Here is a 27,056-nt window from a genome sequence, read left to right on the forward strand (position 1 = left end):
CATCATCTACCCCATGGCATGAAGTGGATGTTGTATAGAGGGGCATGAGAGTCAGCACACTGCTCTCTTGCCTGTTGTCAGTTCAGCAGAGCTTGGTGCCACTACTTCTCATTCATGTAGCTTCGCAGTTGGCATCATGTGATGTAGGGTCCTCATTACAGTCCTCCCACCAAGGAAAGATTCCTGATAGTACAGGGGGATGAAACTCGGGGCCCTGCATTTCATTCCACTGGCCACTCAGCTACAGAAGTGGACACACTATGTGATCATACTCTCTATTTCATATTCTATGACTGTCGTAATGTTCTTGTGTCTTTGTGTTTCCTCCCTATTTGGTGTCTGTCTGTAAAAATATTAGTCACCTGAAGCCTGTACTTTGAACTATGGTTCTCAGTATGTGGTGTCATTGGAAAAAAGAAAGGTTTTCTTTCTTTACTGGATTTCTCTTTAATCTTCTATGTTTTTTTTTTCTTAAAAATTCAGAAATGCTGACTTGTATATTGATTGGCTGTTGTTTTTACATCTCTCACAAATGTGGCTGTACATGTCTGTTATGACAACAAAACATTTCAACAGAGGTTCATAATTTTTATCTTATCTGAGACAGAAAGCAGTGTGTATCAGTGCCATGTCAACCACATAATAGGCTTTCAGAGTTGTCAGACATGATGTACCACAGGTTTCTATTTGAGGTTCTCTCATTTCTGATATTTATAAATGATCTTCCATTCATAGTTTCAGAGCACACAAATTTTCTACTTTTGCAGATGATAGAAGTATGGGAATAAAAAGTAGTATCAGTCCTCTTACTGAAAAGGCAGCTAACAAAATATTCGAAATCATCAAAGGTACTTCAGAGCAAATAAAAACTGTCACTGAATTTTGATGAAACTCAGTACATGCAGTTCCGTATTTGCCACAGACATGTCGAGTTATAAAAACAGTCTTCTGAAACAATGAAATACAAGAAGTAGAAGGTGTTGGTTTTTGGGACTGGAGATAGATCACAATACTAATTGGAAAACTCACTGAGAAGAATTAATGAGGGGCCTTAGTTAAGCGAACTTTGCAATATGCATGATCACTGGTATTGGTGATTTAATAAACATAGAAATTATTTTATTTTGCCTACTTCTGTTCCTGATTAGCAATGGAATAATTTTGTCTAGAAACTCAACTTTTAGGAACAGTACTTCAGAGTGCAGAAGCATGTTATAAAACTGTATACAGAGATCATTCTAGAATATCCTGCAGAAATTGCTTAAAAGAACTTGGTATTTTAACAGTTCCTTATATATAAAAAAAATATGAAAAGTGTGAATATAACACAAGGACAAAACCCAGCCTCTACAAAGATTTCAAAGAGTTAATATTAGTACACAAAGGAGTCAGATACATGAGCAAACATGTAATCAACTGCCTATTAGAGCACATCAAATGACATGTAAGTATCACATAATGTGGTGAAGTTTAAGACTCAATTAAGGAACTTCTTATTGGACAACTCACTCTGCACCACTCAGAAATTCTCAAATGTAATGTTTTGAGCTATTTTAAATTGATATTAGCACATTAATATAGTAGTCTTTTGTAATATTGAGTCATTTCACTGTATTGTACTTCTGCACTATTTCACTGCATTGCACTTACACACTTAAATTAAATGTATGTCTTTGCCTTCTTTCCACATCTCAGAGAACCCTGTCGACAAGATTCATGGAATACAGCTATTGTAAAGTACTTTGTAATTGTGTTCAGGTATTTCCTGGAGGCTAAACTTTGCTGCTAATATGTATCTGCCAATCTCTCTTATTGTGTCAGTTGAGTGTTCCAGTGCTTGGGATGGAAGATGCAATGGTTGTAATATAGTGTAATGTAGAGTGGAATATTGTAGTGTAGTGGTTTCTGTCAACCACCTCATTATCACCTGTCTGCTTGTTACCACCACCAAGCCCACATCTTGTCTTTGGGATCTGTCATAATCTTGTATGCTTTACTTACTTGGAAATAAGACATAATATACCACTTATAATTAAGTAAACTGTTTAGATCTACAAAAATCAGGCACATCAACAGAGATACAAACTGCCTATTGGCTTCTGTCTCGGGTTCTTTGGCCGACGTTCATCTAATGATTTTTCTGATGTTTCGCCAGCACAAGTGGCTGGCATTGTCAAAGCTTCACCCTCCACTGCCGGTGGTGAACTGGAGCCGAGCTCGCGGCCGCAGACTATATGTACCTGGCGCGCCAACGTCCGAAGGCTTCTCTGCGGTCATTTCTGGTGCAGTTCTCCTCTTGCTACCTGCGACAGTCGTTTGCTGCAGTACAGGAAGCCAGGATCCGTTTACCTTAATGCTTTCCTCTTTCTTGTCGAAACTGTTCGCGTGTTTTTGTATTTCTACAGCTTCTCTGAACAAGCGCGTGTGATAGTGCTTCTCTACAGCCAGAACTTCCGTGGTTGGTCTCATTCAGTGCGTGCTCTGCCACGGCCGATTTCTCCACCTGCCCCAACCTGCAATGTCGCTTATGCTTTTTGATCCTGGTGTTAATTGATCGTCCAGTCATTCCGACACAAACTTTTCCACATGTGCATGGTATACGGTATATTCCCGACATTGCGAGTGGGTCTCTTTTCTCCTTCGCCGATCTAAGACACTCTTTGATCTTCCTTGTCGGTTTGAAAATCGTCTTTACGCCATGTTTGCGCAATATACGGCCGATTCTGTCCGTCACTCTGGGAATGTATGGCAGAAAGGCCGTACCCGACATTTCTTTTTCTGGTTCCTTACTTCGCTGAGTGTTTGGCTCTGTTACACTTCTAATATAATTTGTGGAGTACCCATTGCTCCTCAGAACAGTTTCCAGGTGTTGCATTTCTCGTTTGAGGTGTTGCGGCTCACATATTCGTCCTGCTCTCGTTACGAGTGTACTAATCATGCCTCTTTTCTGGCTCGGGTCGTGGTTTGACAGTTTGTGCAGGTATCGGTCCGTGTGAGTCGGTTTACAATACACGCTGTGTCCCAGGTTTTCGCCATTGCGCAAACATGGTGTAAAGACGATTTTCAAACCGACAATGAAGATCAAAGAGTGTATTAGATCGGCGAAGGAGAAAAGAGACCCCACTTGCAATGTCGGGAATATACCGTGTACCATGCACATGCGGAAAAGTCTATGTCGGAATGACTGAACGATCAAAGAGCATAAGCGACATTGCAGGTTGGGGCAGGTGGAGAAATCGGCCGTGGCAGAGCACGCACTGAATGAGACCGACCATGTAATAAAATTCGCCGACATGGAAGTTCCAGCTGTAGAGAAGCACTGTCACACGCGCTTGTTCAGAGAAGCTGTAGAAATACAAAAACACGCAAACAGTTTCAACAAGAAAGAGGAAAGCCTTAAGGTAAACGGATCCTGGCTTCCCGTACTGCAGCGAACAACCATCGCAGGTAGCAAGAGGAGAACTGCACTGGAAATGACCGCAGAGAAGCCCTCGGACGTTGGCGCGCCGGGTACATATAGTCTGCGGCCGCGAGCTCGGCTCCAGTTCACCACCGGCAATGGAGGGTGAAGCTTTGACAATGCCAGCCACTCGTGCTGGCGAAACGTCAGAAAAATCATTAGATGAACGTCGGCCGAAGAACCCGAGACAGAAGCCAATAGGCAGTTTGTCAACAAGTGGCCACAAAAGCCTTAACAATTTTGTGTAACAGAGATACAGTTAAGTAGAATGTCTAATGTAGCTTTAAAGGTACATTAGAAGCATTTTGGAAGTAATAACAGCCATAGATACCAGGATGATAGCTTGTAAACTGAAGAGCAGTTAGTTGTAGTCCAATACCATAATCTTCACCCCCCCCCCCCCCACACACACACAAAAAAAAAAGAAAAAAAGAAAAAAAAATTAATGGGAGGGACGCATATGTGACCATTAGGAGAAAGTAGGTATACTTACACGATAAGGCAGCCCCAGTTTGATCATATGCAGGTGAAATTGAGGTCTATTAAAATGCCAATAATATGAGACAAATCTAACCACTAACCAAAAATGAATAAATGATTCACTCATCAGCAAAGTCTTAATACTCCCTGCTTAAAGATTATAGAATAATGTTTCCTCATTCTAGAATTATTAATATTTTTATAAAAATACTTTTTAAAGAAGTGATATTTTTGTATTAGTTATTTGAAACTTTGGCTGTAAACAGTTTGCATGAGGGGAAACTGTTTACAGCTGAAGGGAAGTTTATTGCAGAGAACTGATGTCTGAACTTGGTATGTGTAATCTATGCATTGCAGGTCTTTTGGCAACAGTTCCTACAATCCGATCACCTTCAGTTAAGGGCGGTCAATACGACGGCAAAGAGGACAAAACTACACCAGAAAACAGGATAGTGAGTGCAAACAATGATTGCAGTATGTATGTTGAAACTCAACAGCAGATGACACCGCAAGAAACTAAATGTGACTGGGAGTTTTGCAGGAGAAACATGTGATTCTTTACATTGGCAGTAACCAGTGAAATCCCATAAAACTAATGTGTTATGAAACAGAAGTCTTTCATTAGTAGGCCTTACAGCAAGTGTTGGGTGCACATTTTAAGAAGTTAAATTATAGTCTGTGATAATGTACTAAATGTGAGGACATATGTGGGAAACAATCAGTATAAAATGAGACATTTCACTGAATTCCAGTCATTGTATATAGAGTGTAAATATATCACAAATTTCTCATTTTTTAACTAAAACTATTTTTAAAATATTTCCAGTGATGCGAGATTTTTCTGTCTTGATTTGTTACTCATGTTCATTTCTCACAATGTTAATTGTAGCAATTTTGCTTTTATAAAGCAACATTATGATTTACCTTTTATTGTATGTGTTTTCTACCAGTAGTCATAGCATTTACTGTGACTGTCTTTCCAATATACTATGAAATTATTTTCTACATATTTTCTATTTGAATCATATTATGCACAGGAAAATCATCTCATATTTTAAAATATGCAAAGAAAGTAACATTTAGTAATTAAATTGTCATTATCATAATGGAAAATTCCTCATACAGTACAATGTAATGTGCCTAGAAAAGAATTCATTGTATACAGGAACTGTTGAGCAGTAGCTTATTTATTTATTGTATTTTTTGCATGGAGCCACCAACTGATGGCTTTTGCAAACTCCATAGCAATTTTTTTACATGTTTTGTACAAACAGAGAATACACACATTTTATATATGCATAATACAGATGTCAGTGTACTTAGTAAGACCACAAAATTGTGTGATACACCATAATTATTATATATATTCAGATTTTGATTTAAGTGTCAGGAAGTCGTTTCTGAAAGTATTTGTATGGAGTGTAGCCATGTATGGAAGTGAAACATGGACGATAACCAGTTTGGACAAGAAGAGAATAGAAGCTCTCGAAATGTGGTGCAACAGAAGAATGCTGAAGATTAGATGGGTAGATCACATAACTAATGAGGAGGTGTTGAATAGGATTGGGGAGAAGAGAAGTTTGTGGCACAACTTGACTAGAAGAAGGGATCGGTTGGTAGGACATGTTTTGAAGCATCAAGGGATCACAAATTTAGCATTGGAGGGCAGCGTGGAGGGTAAAAATCGTAGAGGGAGACCAAGAGATCAATACACTAAGCAGATTCAGAAGGATGTAGGTTGCAATAGGTACTAGGAGATGAAGAAGCTTGCACAGGATAGAGTAGCATCAAACCAGTCTCAGGACTGAAGACCACAACAACAACATCATTCAGATTTTATAGAACAGAATATAAAAAGATTTCAATTTAGTTTAATATTAATATTCATTCAGGGAGTATATGCACTTATCTATCAGGAATGATTTCAGTTCCCTTTGTGACAAAGAACTAGGTAGTTCGTAATAACATATCTGGACATTAATGCATGGACCATCACTTATTGTTTTTAGTTTAGTTGTTTGTCTGTAAAAGCAGTCTTTCCTTATTTATATTGTAGACATGCATATCGGAGCACTTGGTTGCAGTGTTTTGATGTGTCACAAAAAATGTAATTAATTTGTAAAGATACAACAAGTAAACTGTGGTCATGTGTTATGTACGGAAATTTCCCTGCAGGGGTCTCTGTACCCTAGTCCATGGATACTCCTGACCGCTCTTTCCTGTGGGGTTAGTATTCTGCTCTTATGTATGTCAGCAGCACAGTCCCATGTCTCTATCCCAGAATTAATCAGTGCAAAAATTGTCCCATAATAAATTGCTTATAATGTCTTATTACAGACTACTTTTGATGATTGGCTAATTAGGTTAGTGAACTACTGATTCTATTACATATAAAACTGATATTGTTTATCTATTGTAGATTTCCATCTAGGTATATATCTAGAAATCGATGTTCATCTGTTTCTATTGCTTCAATTTTGCCTATGTTAGTGACAGAAGTTTAGTGTGAATTTGCGAGTTTAAAAGGCAATTAATTGAGATTTACCAACATTAATCTTCAAACCCTGATCATGGAAATAAGTAGTTATTTGATCTAGTCCCTCAAATTTGCTGCCAGTGTTAGCTCATCATTTTGTTTGCCAACAAATAGTTGTGAGGCATCGTCTAAGTAGTTTAGCAATTGGGAGTTGAGAGGTGGCTCTATATAAATTATTTGCACTAGGAAGGGGGAAATACCCAGAAGTGAGCCCTGGATACAGCTTGTGTGACTGTTTCTCATCTGGACTGGAAGTTTATGACCTCATTACTTTGTAACACAGCTTTGTACGTTGCTTACGATTAGCTAGGTATGTAGTCAGCAGTTACGTGGGTATGGCATGTACATTGTATGCCTCAAGTTTACTTAAGAATAAATCATGGTTTACCAAATTGTAGGCTTTAACAGGGTCTAGAAATATGCCGTGTGTTTACATTCATTGATGAAAGCCACCACCATACTCTTTATGAAGAAACTCCTCTTGATCAAAGATACCACCACACACTTTATGAAGGAACTCCATAATTGCTGTGATAGTGTTGTGATCCTTTAGGAAGCTATGTTGTGTTTCTGTTTGTAACTTAGTTTTTGAGAAATACAAGTAGTCAATAAGTTGTGTCAGCAGTACAACTTCAAATACTGTACTGCAGATGCGTATTAAAACTTACGGGCCTAAAGTTTGAAACCTCTTCCTTGGATCCTTTTTTGTGCACTGGTTTAACTGTGCTACACTTCACTGTATTTTATAAAAGTGTGTTCTCTGATACTATAGTTAATCAGATGAGTAATTATTTTAACTACATCTTTAATCACAACACTACACCACCTGATGGGTACTTACTCTTTAAGTAATTTATTATCATGCCTATTTCCTTTTTACTCATTTCTTGGAATTCACAGGATGACTCTTGCATGGGGCAGAGCTTTGCTTTAACACTCACATTTGCAGTATTAACTTGATTGACAGCTGCAAATATAAAATATTTACTGAAACACTGCATACTTTATTAGATCTTAAACTGTGTTTCCTTCACATCTAGTGTTTACAGTTTCAGTTCCTGGTTTTGGAGTGACTTTGCAAAATTTATTTATTACATTCTAAGAAGTCTTGGCTATGTTGGCTGATAGAGCTATTTCATTCCTGTACATCTGTTTTCTTAGATTTGTAAGCTCTTTCTGAAAGATTTTTTTTCTGGATTCATTACACTTATCCCTGAAATTCTGCAGCTTTGTTGACTCTTGTAGCACACACAGGTCCTCAATATTTTACCTGAGTTTAATCTTATTTGCTCGAAGTGGCAACCTGGTATTTTTTACATCTTGGTTATGGGTTAGCACTCTCTGTATTTCCTTAACTGGGCAGGAAAAGTCAAAATGTCTTAGCGTAATATGATAGAAATTTGTTTTCTGACCCTTTAGCCTGATAAATAAGATCCTAACCCTCAGTCACTATTTTTACGGCACTGATGTTATGATCCTTTAGAAATAATTTATTTTCCACAACTCTTGTCATATTTGAGATACTTGTGTACTGACATTTGTGGCCAAAGTGTTGAAAATCAACATTTCTGCACATGACACTGTCTTTAAATCAGTATTTGTTTGCTTTAGAGGTTTTTTAGGAAAGTTTTAAACTTAGATATCAAGCACAAAAATCTAAAAGATTCAAAACAGACAAGTTTGCTTTTTTAAGGAGTAAATTCACCAGAGAATCCAACCATTTTCAAATGTATTGTCACGAAGCACACGGCACCATTCCTTGGAAGCTGAAGGAATGTGTGACAGCAGATAATTTTTTCACATCTTTGCATATGGTTAAAATACTGGAAGGTAAGAGTATAAGCTTAGAGTGAGTACAGTGAACTGATCAAGAAGAGCAATACCTAAAACAGTAATAATGTCAAAAGCACCACTGTAAGAAATTTCTGTGATGAAGTGCAGTCCAGAGTGTTAAAATGCAAGAATAAGACAACTGACATATAACACTTCTAATAAACCTGTGTGTGGAAAATGTATGGAAGCAATTTTAAGGTAATGCATCTTTTGCTTTCAGGACCACTAAGAAAACCCAGTCTTAGTTTCTATCATGTCATTACTCCGAAATGAAATTATTCACAAATATAAATGATAACTATATATGGAATTAATGTGAGACTTCACTTTGAATGTTCTTTTCATGAACAAAACTTTTTCCATCCAATTAACATTGCATAAAAATAGAAAAAGGATAGCTTTACCATTGCAGTCAATTTCATCACTGCTGTGGTTTCAGGTACATAAAAAGTTCCATAGTTCTTGTGTTAAGGGATAGATGCTGTTTTTCCATTATAGTGTCCTTATAGAATATATTTAGTTTTATGGTTTTCTAACTTCTTAATTAAAATATTATTTAATCCTCTAGTGCAAAATAAGCTTAAGCAACAACATCTAATGGGGGACTTCATCCAAAAAACATTTTTAATGTTTTGGAACAAAAAGTAACTACAGAAAATGAAACCCATAGAATGTAACAACAGTCTGACATGTGAGATAGCACATTATCATGACAAAAGAGAACTTTCTCCTTCACAAAATGTGAAAGATACGCCTCAATAAATTACTCAGTTCTCTCAGCAGTGAACTCTTATATTTGAGGATGATGGTTCTGCATGCACTTAAGGGAGTTATCAGAAAGCTCTGAAGCTCAAGAATCACAGAAATTAGGGCCATTACTTTGTCTCCCAGTGGATACATTTTTGCTTTCTTTGATGCACTTTCTCCTTTCATCATCCTTTGTTTCAAATGATCCTTTCCATCTAATGAGAGCTGCATATTTCTTCTGCTGTTGTGAAATACTGGAGGATTCAGTGGATTACATTAAACAAGTCTAAATACTTTAAAGTGGTGTCCTTTCTAACTGTAGCGGGAAAGTGGTCAGTGAAGATCTTTGTAATGTTAGTGATCTCTGTAACTTTCATCAGCAGTAACTGAGTACAGTATAGTAAACTTTTGCTCCATTCTCATTGGTTTGGACATCGTGAGTGCTCATAATCCTCAGTTGCTGCATGATCATGCTTAGCCCACTGTCTGATCCTTAACCATCAAAAACAATGGTGGAGAAACTTTGTTTAATCTAACCCTTTTTTCAAATCCATTCTTGAAAGATCTATTACAATTAAATACATTGTACAATTCATAAGTCAATTATATCTTTTTTCTCTTAATTGTTTATGTAATAGTCACAAACAAGCAATGAAATGCTCACCTCCAATCAAAGTATTTTTATTCATATTTGTGTCATTACAGTAATAAGCTGTGAATTTTCAGAATGTTCCTGAGTATTGTCTTAGTATGCTTTTCACTGCTCTATGCTCAAGACTCCTTTGGTAATATTTTGGAAAACATTCTTGCCAAATGAAGATTCAGCCATTTTACCATAAAACTCTTAGATATTCTGAGAATTCCAAGTTCTGAGAGGATGGATTTTTGCTGTAATGAGTTCAAGTGTTGCTTCACGTTGTCATTATCTACACAGATTGTCACCATCAAACACATTTTAGTTTTGAAACTTCCCAACAGAATAAACCAGTGTGCTGGAGTGGGAATCGAAACCTAATCCCTGGGCTTTTGTGTGAAGTGCTCTTACCAACTGAGCTAACCGCACTTAATTGAAAGAACTATCCTACCCAGCATTAACTTTTTATCCAGAATTCACTTTAAGTGAGTTGAGGAAATCACAAAAAGCCTAGAAATGGACTTTCAAATGCATATTTGTAAACCATATCTTCTGAATATATGTCATGGATGTTAACTGCTATATCACACTACTTAGTAAATGATCGCAATGATAATTACACTTCCAATGTTACTAAAATAACCTTAATGTTGAATGATTTTGTCTACATTCTCTGCTAGTCAAAAGCCAGATAACATAAAATAAATTGTTAGAAAGTAGGTATATCCGTATCAGCTTTGAACACAACATCAACAATACTTTATACCAAAGAAGAGCCTCTGTTTACCAAGCATTGACATGGGAGCAACAGAAGTAACACTGACAGGCACACAAATCTAAAACACACAGTTGAATCTAAGGCATTTGGAATTTTTAAAATTCGAGATAGATGGCATGAGGCAATACATATGCTGGCACAACTGGTATTGTGTCAAACTGTAAATGATTATTCACCAAATGTTGCTATACGGTTGGTTTGGATTTTGCAGTGTCAATGGAGAACATCCAATATTGGAGTAGTTTTATTGATCCTGCAAGCTCTCTTGGCTGTTTACTGTTAGGTGTAACTGGTGGCCCAAGCAATCCACTGGAGGACGTTTGATTAAGAGAGGTACGGGCAATTTTAGTTTCACAACAAAGTGTGTGAAATACAGTCAACCCAAGTGTAGCACCCTATGACAGAGCAAGCCTAACTCCACTATATTACAGTGGAAACTCAGTGGTTGCTTCTAGAATTACCATTTGACTTCAACAGTCATTCAGTTCTTTGGAGCATAGTTCATCTTGAGGTTGGAGTTCAGCTACTATAGGTTTATATCCTTTATGTGATAACACCAAAATTCTCACTCTTACAAATGCTGTCAACCATTGATCTTCACCAAAGCATGTCTTAAAATACCACAGTATACCAACAGCAAGAAGCACTTAAGATTATTCAGTACTCAAAATGTAACTCCACCTGTATGGTTATCTGGACCAAAAAGGTATAACAAGTTATTATAGAAGGTTACTGTAAGCAGAATTCATTATGTTATCCAAGAAGATGCGTGTTTTAAGAATTATAATCTTATCCTTAGCTAAAAAGAGAGCATAAGGTAAACTATGCTGCAATTGCTTGGAGAAGAAAAAGTTATGGTAATTGATGACCTTAAAATATAAATTAAATAAAAGAAGGGATACACACTGAGTTCGGATGTAACTTACGTTAGAAAAACATTGAGTGGATATATAGAATCCCTATAAATGATTGATTTATTTGGAATTAAGAGAAATGCCGTATCTAGATAGCTGATAAAACAAACCAATAATCAAGACTATTGATTATGGAAACAGTTAGCCTATGAACTTGTTGTGAGATCATTCATCTGAGGAGGGAAAATATGGTGTTACATATCATCTCAAAAGTAATTTAACTGGATGCATAAAAAAATCTACTCACCAAGCAATGGAAGAACATACACATAAAAAAGGATGTTGTGATTGGCAAGCTTTTGGAGCCACTGGCTCCTTCTTCAGGCAGAAGGGTAGAAGGGAAAAGAAGAAGGGTGAAGGAGAAGGACTGGAGAGGTCTGGAAAAAGGGATAGATTTTGGGGAAGTCACCCAGAACCATGGGTCAGGGGAGACTTACCATACAGGATGAGAAGGAATATCATCCCAGAAGAGTGACGTTTAACCCTTTGTCTATATTGATGACGTATGACACTTGTGAACTATAAAACAACATGATGATTTGATATCGAGGAAAGTGCAACCGTTATGCATGGTTTTGCTGTCATCTTGAGGGGTGATGTGTCTTAGAGGTGAGATGAAGATCACATTAACTTAATGAAAGTACCTGTGGGGTATTTGTGCACTTGCTTTAAATCATTACCCCAGGTAGGAAAAATGCATTGGCCCTGGAACAAGAGCCACAGATAACAATGTGGAAGGCAACTGAAGCATTTAGAACATTCATTGACTGATGTAACTAAATGCCCCATATACAGTCTTGTGATGTTCCCCACGTTGTAAGGGTTTGAACAGAAGTGGTTATATCTTATAGAATAATATACAGAGATTTTTACAGAAGGAACCTTTCATATTTATTTGACAACATTATGCATATGTTGAAGTATTTCGATTCCAGTGTACTCAAGACTGCAAAGGCAATGAAGTCTGATCAACCTGCACCAATGCGGTCATAACACAAGAAGATTCCAAGTCTAGAAATTGATAATTACAAGGCAACAGAATCACTTCTGAACTCACACTTACAGGGAACATTGCACCACTGACAATAGTGGTAGAGGATATTATTCTGTGTATAACACTAATATCTACACAGAGAACCAAAAAAGATTGTGGGAGTAGACGTGCTTTGAGTTTGGTGTATAGTCTTTGAAGGACACACTGTGTCTCTGTGACTTGTGAAGCAAGCTTTCAGTTTTTTTTGTACAGGTATGCAAGCAGTCTCTCCTTTGGCACAAGTTATCAAGTATATATGCAGGTTGTGAATAAATTTTGATTATCATTTAGCACTCTTATATGTGTGTTGCATTATGGTTAAAATACCCAAAAATGGGTGACCCCCTAGAAGAAAATTGTCTCCAACCAGGAGGTTACATGCAAGTCAGAATGCCTACAGCAACCAACATGTTTTCCTGGAACAGAAACATGGAGACACTTTCAGTCCAAATAGTGACTTTTGTATTCAGGCTGCTCCAAACACTTGGGAACAGATATTACCACCGAGTTTGTGACCTTTCATACTGGTGGCAAAAATTTTGGCTGATGTTAAATGTGTCTCAACTACACTGTGAAGCAGGGGGAAATAACGCTATATTTATTGTAGCATCCAGAATTATTGTTCTGCACTTATGTAGTAGAACTTTTTTCACTGAATATGGTGTTTTAAGTGATGAGATGCAGTTCATACTCATAATTGATGCACAGACTCTTATACATTGATTTGGATGCCAAACAATATTCAGAACACGACCTGCAGAGTAAGTACCAACTTGTAAAAAGACACTTTATTAAAAATGGTTTGCAAATCACAGGTTCAGCACAACCAACAATTGCTGAACAGTGAACAAATTGGTGATAAAGCAACATCTGACTTTTGAGCCGTTTATATGCTATTGTTAACAAGTCCGAAGTAGTGTCAGTCAACTGCCACTTCCAGTTAAAACAACAGTTCTGACATAGCCCAATAGAAATCTTACGCAAGTAAGTAGCATCATACAGGCAATGAGTCATGACTTTACTGTAACAGAATATCTGGCATGTACCAGCCTACAGCTTCTTTCAAGAAGTGTCACTACCTTGCGGGCAATGAAATATCAAGTTCATTATTATAAATTAAGTGTACAGCAGTTTATCCTGTTAACAGTAGTAACTGTGTTAATTTCATCCTCATATCTGCAGTACTTTTAAATATGTACAAAATTACTTAAAACACCATATTTAGAACTTCCATAAATCAGTAACAAAAAAGTTTAAGGACATGGACAACTTTCAGTAGCAAGAAAAAACCGTTTTCTGTGAAATAATTAATTTTTATGTAATGATTTTCATTGTTGCTGATGTTATGTGTTAGGGTAAACAAAGCCAAATGTACCTGTTTTCTTATTTGAGCGAAATAAAAGTGGTATGTATGTATGTATGTGACTTGTGAATATTTGCAATTGTAAAAAGTACCTATGTTGTAGTGTGGGAACATGGATCTGTATCATGTGGATGAGTCACATACAATGGCGCAATTTGTGTACTGTAAGAAGTCAGTTCAAGTCACTGACAAAGCAAGAAACAAAGTTCAGTAATTTAAACTTGTAAAGAGGGGACTAATTTGAGTTCATTAGTTTACTTGAATCATATTACTAAACTGAACTGATATAAAGTGCTTTGATCATGTGATTGGATCAGAACAGAAAATATGGGATGGTACAGAATATAATTGAAGTCTGAGTTGTTACATTTGGATGTGCCCAGTCAGAAAACAGCAATTTCGTGTGCTTTACTATGTCTAGCACTAGTGCAATCTGTGGTCTGCAAGAACTCTTGATTCTTGGCTTCTGTGACAGTAAGTCATGTTTGTAATTGCTGTACAAAAATGTTTTAGTACTGAGTAATCATGAGATTTAGAAGACTGTGGAGTGTTGGAAAGTATTACATGACAAACACAACTGACGATTGTGCAAATTGCGGAGTTTCTCTGTGAACTGTGAATAACAAATCCTGTGTGGCTTACTGGCCAAATCATAACATCCACAGATAACTCGTGTGCTTTCAGTAAAAGGTCAGGGTGGAAGCCTTAAATTGGCTCCCATGAGTGATAGTGTTTTATGTGTGAATGTCTTACTTCAAGCTGCACCTAGTATGGACCTGGTAGTTAAAATGTGTGTTAAAGGAATGACAATACAGCAGAGTTTTCAATTAACAACTTTCTCTCATTCAGTTGTTAGACAGACCTGTAATTTGAACATGTGTAGTGCATCTGGTTTCTATAACCGTTTTTCCAGTTTACAAACATTATTTGTAGCTTCAGGAAAGGAGTTCCTGCATGCAGGAGAAGTCACTTAAAGGTGAGTGGACATTTTCTGTAGACTACAGACAACACAGCCACACAGTGATTAAAAGTGACAGATGTGCTATTCAACAATATTACGGAAAGACTAGATTCCTACTCACCACATAGAGGAGCCACTGACCTGCAGACAGGCACAATGAAAAGACTGCTAAACATTCAGACAAAAAGCCCTCCTCCAGAAGTAAAATGTGTGCGATTGCCCAAACACACACACACACACACACACACACACACACACACACAAAGATGGCTACTACCTCCAGCCTCTGGGGCCCCAACTGTGGACTGTGCCTGCGTCTGATGTGCAGCAATTTTAGGTGCATGGTGGGGTATGGAAGAGGCATAGAGTGGGTGGTGGGGAAGGAAACAGGGCAAGGCTGCTTATAGGATGTTGGTGGTGGTTATTGTTTAACGTCCCATCGACAACGAGGGCATTAGAGACGGAGCGCAAGCTCGGGTGAGGGAAGGATGGGGAAGGAAATCGGCCGTGCCCTTTCAAAGGAACCATCCCGGCATTTGCCTGAAGCGATTTAGGGAAATCACGGAAAACTTAAATCAGGATGGCCGGAGACGGGATTGAACCGTCGTCCTCCCGAATGCGAGTCCAGTGTGCTAACCACTGCGCCACCTCGCTCAGTCTCTGCTTATAGGAGCATGAAGGGACACGATGGGCTGCTAGCTGCAGAGTCAAGTGAAGTGGCTGTGCTAGCGAGTGGGGGGAGGGAGGGGGAGGGGGGGGGGAGAGAGAGAGAGAGAGAGAGAGAGAGAGAGAGAGACTAGGTGTGTTCGTGGAATTTGTAGTGCTGGAGTGGGTGCAGGGGAAGGGTGTAGAGAGAGGGAAGACAGCAACTAACGAAGATGGAAGACCGGGACGGCGGTTACAGGAATGAAGGGAGAGTTTCCACCTGCATAATTCAGAAAAGCTAGTGTTGGTAGGGAGGATCCAGATTGTACAGGGTGTGAAGCAGTCTTTGAAGTGAAGCGTATCATGTTAGCAGCATGTTCAGTAACTGGGGGATCCTACTGTCTCTTGGCCACAGTTCCGTGATGACCATTCATGCAGATAGATAGCTTGCTAGTTGTCATGCCCATACAAAGCAGCACAGTGGTTGCAGTTTAATTCGTAAACCTCATGACTGCTTTCATACTTTGATGAAATAAGAGATGCCTGTGACAGGTCTGCAATAGGTGATAATGGCAGATGTATGGAACAGGTCCCCCCTATGAACCATGGACTTGCTGTTGGTGGGGAGGCTTGCGTGCCTCAGGAATACAGATAGCCGTACCAAAGGTGCAACCACAAAAGATGGGTATCTGTTGAAAGGCCAGACACACGTATGGTTCCTGAAGAGGGGCAGCAGCCTTTGCAGTAGCAGCAGGGAAACAGTCTGGATGACTGACTGATATGGCCTTGTAACATCAACCAAAACGGTCTTGTTGCTGTGGTACTGCCAATGGCTGAAAGCAAGGGGAAACAACAACCATAATTTTTCCCAAGGGCATGCAGTTTTACTGTATGGTTAAATGATGATGGTGTCCTCTTGGATAAAATAGTCCCCCATTTGGATCTCCGGGTGGGGCCTACTAAGGAGGATGTTGAGGACTATTCAGGACGACATCATTATCAGGAAAAACAAAACTGGCATTCTACGGATCAGAGCGTGGAATATCAGATCCCTTAATTGGACAGGTAGGTCAGAAAATTTAAAAAGGGAAATGGATAGGTTAAAATGAGATATAGAGGGAATTAGTGAAGTTCGTTGTCAGGAGGATCAAGACTTCTGGGTAGGTGAATACAGGGTTGTAAGTAAAAAATCAAATAACAGTAATGCAGGAGTAGGTTTAATAGTGAATAAGAAAAGAGGGGGGGGGGGGGGGGAGGCAGGTAAGCTACTATGAAAAGCATAGTGAATGCATAACTGTAGCCAAGATGGACACAAAGACCACACTTACTACAGTAGTACAAGTTTATATGCCAGATAGCTCCAAAGATGATGAAGAGATTGGAGAAATGTATGACGTGATAAAAGAAATAATTCAGATAGTTAAGGGAGATGAAAATTTAATATTAATGGAGGACTGGAATTCGATTGTAGGAAAAGGAAGAGAAGGAAAAGTAGGAAGTGAATATGGACTGGGGGTAAGGAATGAAAGAGAAAGCCGCCTGAATTTTGCACAGTGCACAACTTAATCATAGCTAACACTTGGTTTAAGAATCATGAAAGAAGGTTGCATACACAGAAGAGGCCTGGAGAAACTAGAAGGTTTCAGATAGATTATATAATGGTAAGACAGATTTTTAGGAAACAGGTTTTAAATTGTAAGTTATTTCCAGGGGCAGATGTAGACTCTGACTTCAATTTATTGGTTATGAACTGTAGATTAAAACTGAAGCAATCGCAAAAAGATAGAAGGAGATGGGACCTGGATAAACTGAAAGAACCAGAGGTTGTAGAGAGTTTCAGAGAGCACATTAGGGAACGGTTGACAAGAACAGAGGAAAGAAACACAGTAGAAGAAGAAGAATGGGTAGCTTTGAGAGATGAAATACTGAAGGCAGCAGAGGATCAAGTAGGTAAAAAGATTAGGGCCAGTAGAAATCCTTGGGTAACAGAGGAGGTATTGAATTTAATTGATGAAAGAAGAAAATATAAAACTGCAGTAAATGAAGCAGGTGAAAAGGAATACAAACATCTCAAAAAAGAGATTGACAGGAAGTGCAAAATGGCTAAGCAGGGATGGCTACAGGATAAATGTAAGGATGTAGAAGCATATATCACTAGGGGGTAAGATAGATATTGCCTACAGGAAAATTAAAGAGACCTTCGGAGAAAAGAGAACCAGCTCCATGAATATCAAAAGCTCAGATGGAAAACCAATCCTAAACAGAGAAGGGAAATCAGAAACATGGAAGGAGTATTCAGAGGATCTATACAAGGGCGATGTACAGGGTGATTATAATTAAAGTTAATCTTTTAAAACGCAGTAGAAATAACACTACTGGTCAGAATGACATCAAACTGCAACAGAATACTATCGGACAAGGGGGAAAACGTATGGCAGAAGGAAAAAAAAGTGTGAAAATTGATCAATAGATGGTGGTGTATGTGTCAGAATATGTAAATGAAAATGTCTGTTATGAGCACGACCCATTGAAGTTGTTATAAACACGCCAGGTACACTGCTTTTCTTCCTTTCGCGTCTGCGATGTTCGCCATGACTGTCTCGATGCAGGATCGCACTTTGCTTGTAAAGCTGTCTTACAAGAATGATGATGCTTGTAAAGCTGACTGTGCTCATGTCACACTGCAGAAGTTCCGGATGCTGAAGGGTTTGAAAAAAGGCGTTGGTCCGATGACTGCCATGTATCTGGAGAAAATCATTCAGAAATTCAAAAAGACAGGTTCATTTTGTGTGCAACTTGGTATAGGGAGGGAGATAATTGATTTGACATCATTGCAAGCAGTGGCCACAGCAATGCAGGAGGAGACAAGTGGTAGTGTGCAAACATGTAGTGCACAGAGAATTGCCCAAACATTGGACATCCCCTTGAGAATGGTGCTTAAAATCCTACGAAACACCCTTCTTTGCTATCCATTCAAAATTACCCATGAGCACGAGTTGCTTCCTGTGGACCTGCCTGCAAGAGAGACCTTTGCTTCAGAATTTCTTGCTCACATGGAAGTGGACAATGATTGGCCGTGGAAGATTTTGTGGACAGATGAAGCCCACTTCCATCTGACAGGATATGCCAATAAACAAAATTGTCGAATATGGGCAACGGAAAATCCACATGCGAATCAACCAGTACCACTTCATCCTGAACACGTCACTGTGTGGTGCAGGTTTGCGGCATCATTTATCATAGGGCCATATATTTTCAAAGATACAGGTGCTTCCAGTCCTGTTACCTGTACCGTCACTGGTAAGTGGTATGAGTGTCTTTAGCACAACCACATCATTCCAGCTCTCCAACAGTGTGGATGGAATCATTTTTAGGAAAGATGGCACACCTCCACACATTGCAAATCCAGTTAAGCAGCTGTCGAAGCACCATTTTGGAAATGCTAGAATTATCAGTCATCGTTTCCCTGCAGCCCTGCTGTCCCAATCACCTCATCTTAATCTGTGTGACTTCTAGCTGTGGGGCTATCTGAAAGATGTTGTGTTCAGTGTTCTGAATGCAAACTTAGCTGCACTGAAGGTACACATTGTGCAACACATTCTGAACGTGACCCTGGAAACGCTTCGATTAGTTGTGGAACATGCTGTTTCTTGATTTCAACTTGTTGCAGAAAACGGTGGACAACATATTGAACATGTTTTGCGCCAGTGCCACGGAAATTAATAATCTGATTTGATTTGACTGATGCTTTTTTGCAGTTTTTGGCCTCAGGACAATTAAAAACTGATGAGGTTGATTATTCTTATGCAGGAGAGCTTCTGTAAAGTTTGGAAGGTAGGAGACGAGGTACTGGCAGAAGTAAAGCTGTGAGGACGGGGCGTGAGTCGTGCTTGGGTAGCTCAGTTGGAAGAGCACTTGCCCGCGAAAGGCAAAGGTCCCGAGTTCGAGTCTCGGTCCGGCACACAGTTTTAATCCGCCAGGAAGTTTCATATTCTTATGCAGTTTTTGGCCTCAGGACACTTAAAAACCAATGTGAGTTATGCTTTTAAGGTCATTTTTGGCCTCATGACAATTAGAAACCGAGCTGCTTGATGCTTTTTATGGAGTTTTTGGCCTTCTGACAATTAAAAACCAATGTGATTGATGCTTTTTATGCAGTTTCTTTTATCTTTCCTATCTGGCCATGCTCGGCCAACCCTTGTTCTTTTCTGACCCTGACATTATTATGTTTTGAGGACTAGGGTTCTTTCATTTCCCAACCTATACTTCTCATCCAGTGTCTGACCCAGAGTGGGTGGCTGTGAAAGGCATCTGTATCCTGAGTTAGGGGTGGCCTCCACAACTGTGGAAGGCAACGGAATACCACTGCAAATTATCTTTCCTGCATAATGCAGTCTCCATTTTATGCACAAAAATCGCTTCCTCTCATGTTAAATCGGTATCTAGAGGTAAAACAGTCCCCCCTTCGGACCTCTGCACGGGGGACCAGCTTGAAAGGAGGCAAAAAATCAAAATGAGAATTGATACCTGGAATGTTAGAATTCTGCTATAAGCAGGAAAACTGGAAAACCACGAGTTGCTGAGGTAAGATGGAATGGATGTGGAGAGTTACAGTCACATGAATATGTATTCTACTATACAGGAGAAGAAGTAAAAGGAATGAAAGAAATAGGGATTATTAGGACAAAGGAATTGGCTAAATGTGTGGAATATGTGGACTGTGCAAATGACCATGTTTTTGGTGTAAGGCTGTAAGGAGCACAAAAAGATTTACTGATTGTCCAGGTGTAACTTCAGAAAAGGATGACCAAATTGTAGAGGAAACGTACAATGTAATAGAGACAATAAGGGACAAAAATAAAAAAAATGCTGCAAAATATTAATGGGAGACTGGAACGGCATGGTGGGAAAAGAGAAAGAAGGAAACACAGTAGGTAGTCATGGTCTTGGAAAGAGAAATGATAGAGGTGAATGGCTAATTGACTTCTGCAGGGAAAGGCAGCTGATAGTGGGAAATGCTTGGTTCAAGAACCACAAGAGGAGGCTTTACACTTGGAAATCACTAGGGGATAAATACAGAAACCAAATCGATTTTATACTGGTAGAAGAAAGATACAGGAATGGAATCAAGAAGGTGCGCACATTATCAGGTGCAGATATTAATAGTGACCACAACTTACTTATAGCAGAAATAGAAATAAGAATGAAAAAACTGAAGAAGGCGACCATGGTCAAGAAGTGGGATCTAGAGCAGATAAGATCCAACAAAGAACAAATTACAGAAGTGCTGTCACTTGAGTTTCTAAAACATTACGAGACAAAAACCCAACGAGTACTAGAATATGCTGAAAGAAGGAATCATTAAAGCAGGACAGCAAAATATAGGATATGTAAAAGGAGAAAAGAGCAAAACATACATGGGTCACAAAAGAAATGATTTCCAAGATGGAGGAGAGAAGAAAATTTAAAAACAAGAACACTGAAGATGCAAGAAAGATGTACTGAAGGTTAAATAATGAACTGCGAAGAGAAACAGAGCAGGCTAGGAAAAAAATAGATAAAAGAGGAATGTGATGCAATTAAAGAACTGGACAGGAAGGGAAGATACAACTTACTCTACACAGAGTAAAGACTATGACATGGGATCAAAACAGAACAGGAAGTGCTACTGAGGAAATTTTGAGTAAAGACGAAGAGGTAGTATATGAAGATCATGACAATGTCCTCCAGAGGTGGGAAGAATATCTAAAAGAGCGATATGACACAGATCGCAAACCAGAAACTCTGGAACATGAATCACTCAACAGTGTAAGTGATGAAGAAAGGACCAACCATCGTAATGGAAAAAGTCTGCCATAGTTGCAATGAAAAATGGCAAAGCAGTAGGTACAGGTATGATACTGGGAGAAATATTAAAATGCTTGAACCAAGATGGAATAAGAGAAATATTGAGGTTATGTAATAAAATATATGACAGTGGTGAATGGCCTGAGGACTTTCTGAGAACAGTAATGTTTCTATTACTGAAAAAACAAGGAACCAAGAAATGCAGTGAGCACGGGACAATCAGCCTCATTTTACATGCAGCCAAAGTTATGTTAAGAGCAGTTAATAAGAGACTTGAAAAAGTAATGGAGGAGAATCTTGGCGAGCAGTAGTTTGGCTTTAGATGGAATACAGCACCAGGGGTGCAATAGGGCTCCTACGAATCTTGGGAGAAAGGTTTATTGAAAAAGGAAGAGACCTCTATACGTGCTTCATCAGTCTAGAAAAGGCATTTGACAATGTGGCTTGGGACAAGCTGATGATTATAATAGGTAAAAGAGAGTGGACTGGAAAACCAGAAGACTTGTAAACTCATTACATCTGAATCAGAAAGTCTCAGTTAAAGAGAGAGGAGAAAGGACAAACTGGATTGGACTAGGAAAAGGTGTAAGACAAGAATGCTGTTTATCACCTACCCTTTTCAACCTCTACTTGAAAATATGATTGACCAATGCTCATTAGATGACAAAGGAGAGGAAATTGGAGGAAGAAGAGTAGGGTGTTTGAGGTTTTCTGACGACATGGTCCTTCTAGCCACAGGGGAAAAAGAATTACAGGATTTAGTGGGCACCATTGAAGCTAACGGAAAAAATTATGGAATGAAAATGAACATAAAGAAAAAAAAAGTATTGGCACTCGAAGGAAATAAAGAAATAAAAATTATGCTGAGTGGAGAAATATTAGAACAGGTGCAAAGTTCTTGGAAGCAGGGCAGATACCGACTGTAAGTTCAGCATAGAATTAAAAAAAGGATAGTAATGGCAAAAGAGGCATTTTTATAAGCAAAGGAGCATTTTATGCAGCAGTCTGGACAGAGAACTGAGAAAAAGACTCTGAAATGTTTTGTATTGAGTGTTCTTCTGTATGGCACTGAAAAATGGTCTTTGAGGAAGAAAGGCATAGAAAGACTGGAGGCTTTTGAGATGTGGACATGGCGGGGGATGGAAAGAACAAGTTGGATGGACAGAGTAAACAATGAAGAGGTACTGAGAAGAGTGGGAGAGAAAAGACAGTTACTAGATGTAATAAAAAGAAGAAAAAGAAATTGGACTGGGCATGTATTACAAAAGAATGACGAACTGATAAAAATAGTTTTTGAAGGTTATGTAGAAGAGAAAAGGAAGCGAGGAAGGAAGAGATTTCAGATACTGGATGATATGATGGACGGTACAACATACAGCAGCCTTCAGAAGGAAGCAATGGATCACAGAAAATGGAGAGGTAAAGGAGCTGCTAATATAGCAGAAAAATAATGATGATACAGTTTTTGGCCTCAGGACAATTAAAAACTGATTTTTTCCATCCGATGTGATATGACCTTCCATGGTGGTGGTGGATGGGCTTTCGTAACTAACAGTGTCAAACCTGTACACCCATGCACACTGAATAGCACAGTTTGCTTAATTTCAAACATACACTTTAGGCATTGTTGTACTATTCATTTGACATTTGTAGTCGACCACTATTAAATTACGATGCTTACAGTGCCATCTGTTGCTACATTTTGTAACTATTTATTTTACTTCTGCCATACATTTTCCCCCTACGATGATAATATTCCATTGCAATTTGACATGGTTCTGATCAGTGGTGTTATTTCTACAGTGGTTTGAAAGTTTAATTATAATCACCCCGCACTTGGCTGCAATATTATGGAAATGGAAGAGGATGTAGATGAAGATGAGGAAGAGGATGTAGATGAAGATGAGGAAGAGGATGTAGATGAAGATGTGGAACAGGATGTAGATGAAGATGAAATGGGAGATATGATACTGAATGAAGAATTTGACAGAGCACTGAAAGAACTAAGTTGAAACAAGGCCCCAGGAGTAGACAACATTCCATTAGAGCTACTGACAGGCTTGGGAGAGCCAGCCATGACAAAATTCTTCCATCTGATGAGCAAGATGTACGAGACAGGTGAAATACCTTCAGGCTTCAAGAAGAATATAATAATTCCAATCCCAAAGAAAGTAGGTGTTGACAGGTATGAAAACTGGCAAACTATCAGTTTAATAAGTCATGGTTGCAAAATACTAACATGAATTTTTTACAAATAAATGGAAAACCTGGTAGAAGCCGTACTGACCCTAAAACTTATCTTGGAAGATAGGTTACGGAAAGTGAAACCTATGTTTCTAGCATTTGTAGACTTAGAATAAGCTTCTGACACTGTTGACTAGAATACTCTCTTTGAAGTTCTGAAGGTGGTAAAATAAAGGGAGCAGAAGGCTATTTACAGTTTGTACAGAAACCAGATGGGTGGTGCTAATGGAATCAGATTAGGAAATGAGACACTTGAAGTGGTAGATGAGTTCTGTTATTTGGGCAGCATAATAACTGATGGAAAAAAAAGAAAGAAAGAAAATTGTGAAGAAGAGAAATTTGTTAAATCAAATATAGACTTAAGTGTTAGGAAGTATTTTCTGAAGGTATTTGTCTGTAGTGTAACCTATTATGAAAGTGAAACATGGATGGAAAACAATTGAATGAAAAGAGAAAAGATGCTTTTGAAATGAAGTGCTACAGAAGCATCCTGAAGATTAGATGGGTCAATCACGTAACTAACGAGGAAGTACTGAAGAGAATTAGGGAGACAAGAAATCTGTGGCACAAAAGAAGGGATCAGTTGACAGAACACATTCTAAAACATCAAGGAATCAACAACTTAGTATTGGAGGGAAGTATAGGAGATACACACCATAGAGGGAGATCAAGAGATGAGAGTCAGAAAGATGTAGATTGCAGTAGTTATTTGGAGATGAAGAGGCTCGCACAGGATAGAGCAGCAGGGAGAGCTGCATCAAACCAGTCTTTGGACTGAAGACAACAACAACAACATATAGCATATAGTGTTACTTGAAATCAGTGAAGTTACCTAAGTGCTTAGTGTGTAGCATCAGATAAAAACAGCAGCTGAGTAGTGTAACAAGAAGAGATGTGGATTTTTCAAAGTAACTGCTTTTCTCCTAACGGGTGGCCCATAAGTCAGATGTTAGAACTGCATTTTCCTTCAATAATACTAAACAAATGAAAATAGAAAGTTATTAGCAACACAAAAATACAAGAAGAGTTCAATGAATCTACAAAATATGTTCAAAATGGTCTCCATGCTGTTTGTTCTAAGCAAACATCATATCTTTTCAACACTGGATCTCAAATTTTGTTGCAAATTTTCCAGTACAGTAGGTTTTCAAATTCTGACTGGATTTGTTCCTTCAAATGCGCAACATCACAAATCTCGACAGAATAAACCTCATTTTCTAGTATACCTCAGACTGCAAAATCCACGTGTGTGATATTTGGGGATCATGGAGGCCCTGTCTGCCAAACCATTTAACAAAGTTTTCATTTAGAAAGTCTCTCACAATAACTTCATCATGCAGGGAGCTCTATCTTGTTGCAATATCAGCTTTTGCCTAACCAGATGCAGATATTCCACAAGTGGACTATTTTCCAGTTTTAATGACACTTCTTGAAACATATTTATGTGATTTACAGAACTGACAGCACTAATAACAAAATGAGGCCCTATTAGCCCACCACTGAAGATCCCTGACCACACACTCCCATTGGGAGAATTTAGCTCTGTCTACCTCGCCACATGAGATTCGTACAGTTCCAGTACACACAGTTGTGTCTGTTCACTCTATCAACCACCTTAAAAGTCTCTTCAAACAATGGAAAATCCAGGATGGAATGTAACAATACCAGAGAAGGAAAGTTGTTACTCACCATATAGTGGAGATGCTGAGTCGCGATAGGCACAATAAAAACATTCACACACTCATAGCTTTCGGCCATTAAGCCTTTGTAGTGGAAAGGAGAGAAATAAAAATAAATCAAAAGAATGGGTGTGGCAGTGAAATGACGGCTGTGTAGTGCTGGAATAGGAACAGGGAGGGGGCTGGATGGGTGAGGACAGTGACTAACAAAGGTTGAGGCCAGGAGGGTTATGGGAATGTAGGATGTATTGCACGGAAAGTTGTGCGATTCAGAAAAGCTGGTGTTGGTGGGAAGGATCCATATGGCACAGGATGTGAAGCAGTCATTGAGATGAGGGGTATCGTGTTTGGCAGCGTGTTCAGCAACAGGGTGGCCATTCATGCAGACAGGCAGCTTGTTAGTTGTCATGTCTACATAGAATGCAGCACAGTGGTTGCAGCTTAGCTTGTAAATCACTTGACTGGTTTCACAGGTAGCCCTGCCTTTGATGGGATAGGTGATGTTAGTGACCGGACTGGAGTGGGTGGTGGTAGGAGGATTTATGGGACAGGTCTTGCATCTAGGTCTATTACAGAGGTATGAGCGATGTGGTAAGGGATTGGGAGCAGGGGTTGTGTAAGGATGCAAGAGTATATTGTGTAGGTTTGGTGGACGGCAGAATACCATGGTAGGAGGGGTGGGAAGGATAGTGGGTAGGACGTTTCTCATTTCAGGGCACAACGAGAGGTAATTGAAACCCTGTCGGAGAATGTAATTCAGTTGCTCCAGTCCCAGATGGTACTGAGTTACATGGGAATGCTCCTTTGTGGCCGGACTGTGGGACTTTAGGAGATGGTGGGAGACTGGAAAGATAAGGCATGGGTGATTTGTTTTTGTACAAGGATGGGAGGATAATTATGGTCAGTGATGGCTTCAGTGAGACCCTCAGTATATTTAGAGGAGGACTGCTCATCACTGCAGATGCGATGACCATGAGTGGCTAGGCTGTATGGAAGGGACTTCTTGGCAAGGAATGGGTGGCAGCTGTCAAAATGGAGGTATTGCTGGAGGTCAACATCTAGGAAGGTGGCTTGTTGGGTTGAGTAGGACCAGGTGAAGCAAATGGGGGAGAAGTTGTTGAGGTTCTGGAGGAATGTGAATATGGTGTCCTCACCTTCAATCCAGATAGAAAAGATGTTATCAATGAATCTGAACCAGGTGAGGGGTTTACGATTCTGGGTTTTTAGGAAGGATTCCTCTAGATGGCCCATGAATTGATTAGCATAGGATGGTGTCATGCGGGTGCCCATAGTTGTACCGTGGATTTGTTTGTAGGTAATGCCTGCAAAGGAGTAGTCATTGTGGATGAGGTTATAGTTTGTCATGGAGACTAGGATGGAGGTTGTTGGTTTGGAATCCATTGGGCGCCTGGAAAGGTAGTGTTTGATAGCAATAAGGCCATGGGCATTAGGAATGTTAGGGTACAGGGAGGTGGCATCAATAGTGATGAGCAGGGCACCGTGTGGTAAAGGGAAAGGAACTGTGGAGAGTCAGTTGAAGAAATGGTTGGTATCTTTTATATAGGAGAATTGGTTCCGGGTAATAGGTTGAAGGTGTTGGTCTACGAGAGCAGAAATTCTCTCAGTGGGGGCACAGTAACCGGCCACAATGGGGCATCCAGGGTGGTTGGGTTTATGGATTTTAGGAAGCATGTAGAAGGTGGGAGTGCGGGGAGTGGTAGGGGTAAGTAGAGAGATGGACTCTGGGGAGAGGTTTTGGGATGGGCCTAAAGATTTGAGTAGTGACTGGAGATCCTGCTGAATTGCTGGAATGGGATCACTGTGGCATGGTTTGTAGGTGGATGTATCTAACAGCTGACAGAGTTCTTCTGCCACGTAATCCTTGCAGTTCAAAACAACGGT

General features: G+C 39.2%; 1 protein-coding gene across 9 annotated transcripts in view; it reads left to right on the forward strand.

The window, feature by feature from the left end:
- Positions 1-27,056, forward strand: part of LOC126235854 (cryptochrome-1-like) — a 460,492-nt gene that overhangs the window by 201,895 nt on the left and 231,541 nt on the right. Inside the window, exon 11 of one of the 9 annotated variants that reach the window (XR_007544820.1) lies at positions 4,298-5,891. The exons of 5 other annotated variants lie outside the window; for them this stretch is intronic. Coding sequence is in view for 2 of the 4 variants with exons in the window: in XM_049944723.1 (XP_049800680.1) it covers positions 4,298-4,494 (197 nt within the window). In the remaining 2 variants the exon portion in view is untranslated. Of the gene's footprint in view, positions 1-4,297; positions 5,892-27,056 lie in introns of those variants that run through there. 3 more of the 9 variants (XR_007544821.1, XM_049944723.1, XM_049944724.1) reach the window with 3 other exon arrangements.

This window comes from Schistocerca nitens, chromosome 2, assembly GCF_023898315.1.
Source record: "Schistocerca nitens isolate TAMUIC-IGC-003100 chromosome 2, iqSchNite1.1, whole genome shotgun sequence".
Lineage (NCBI taxonomy): Eukaryota > Metazoa > Arthropoda > Insecta > Orthoptera > Acrididae > Schistocerca > Schistocerca nitens.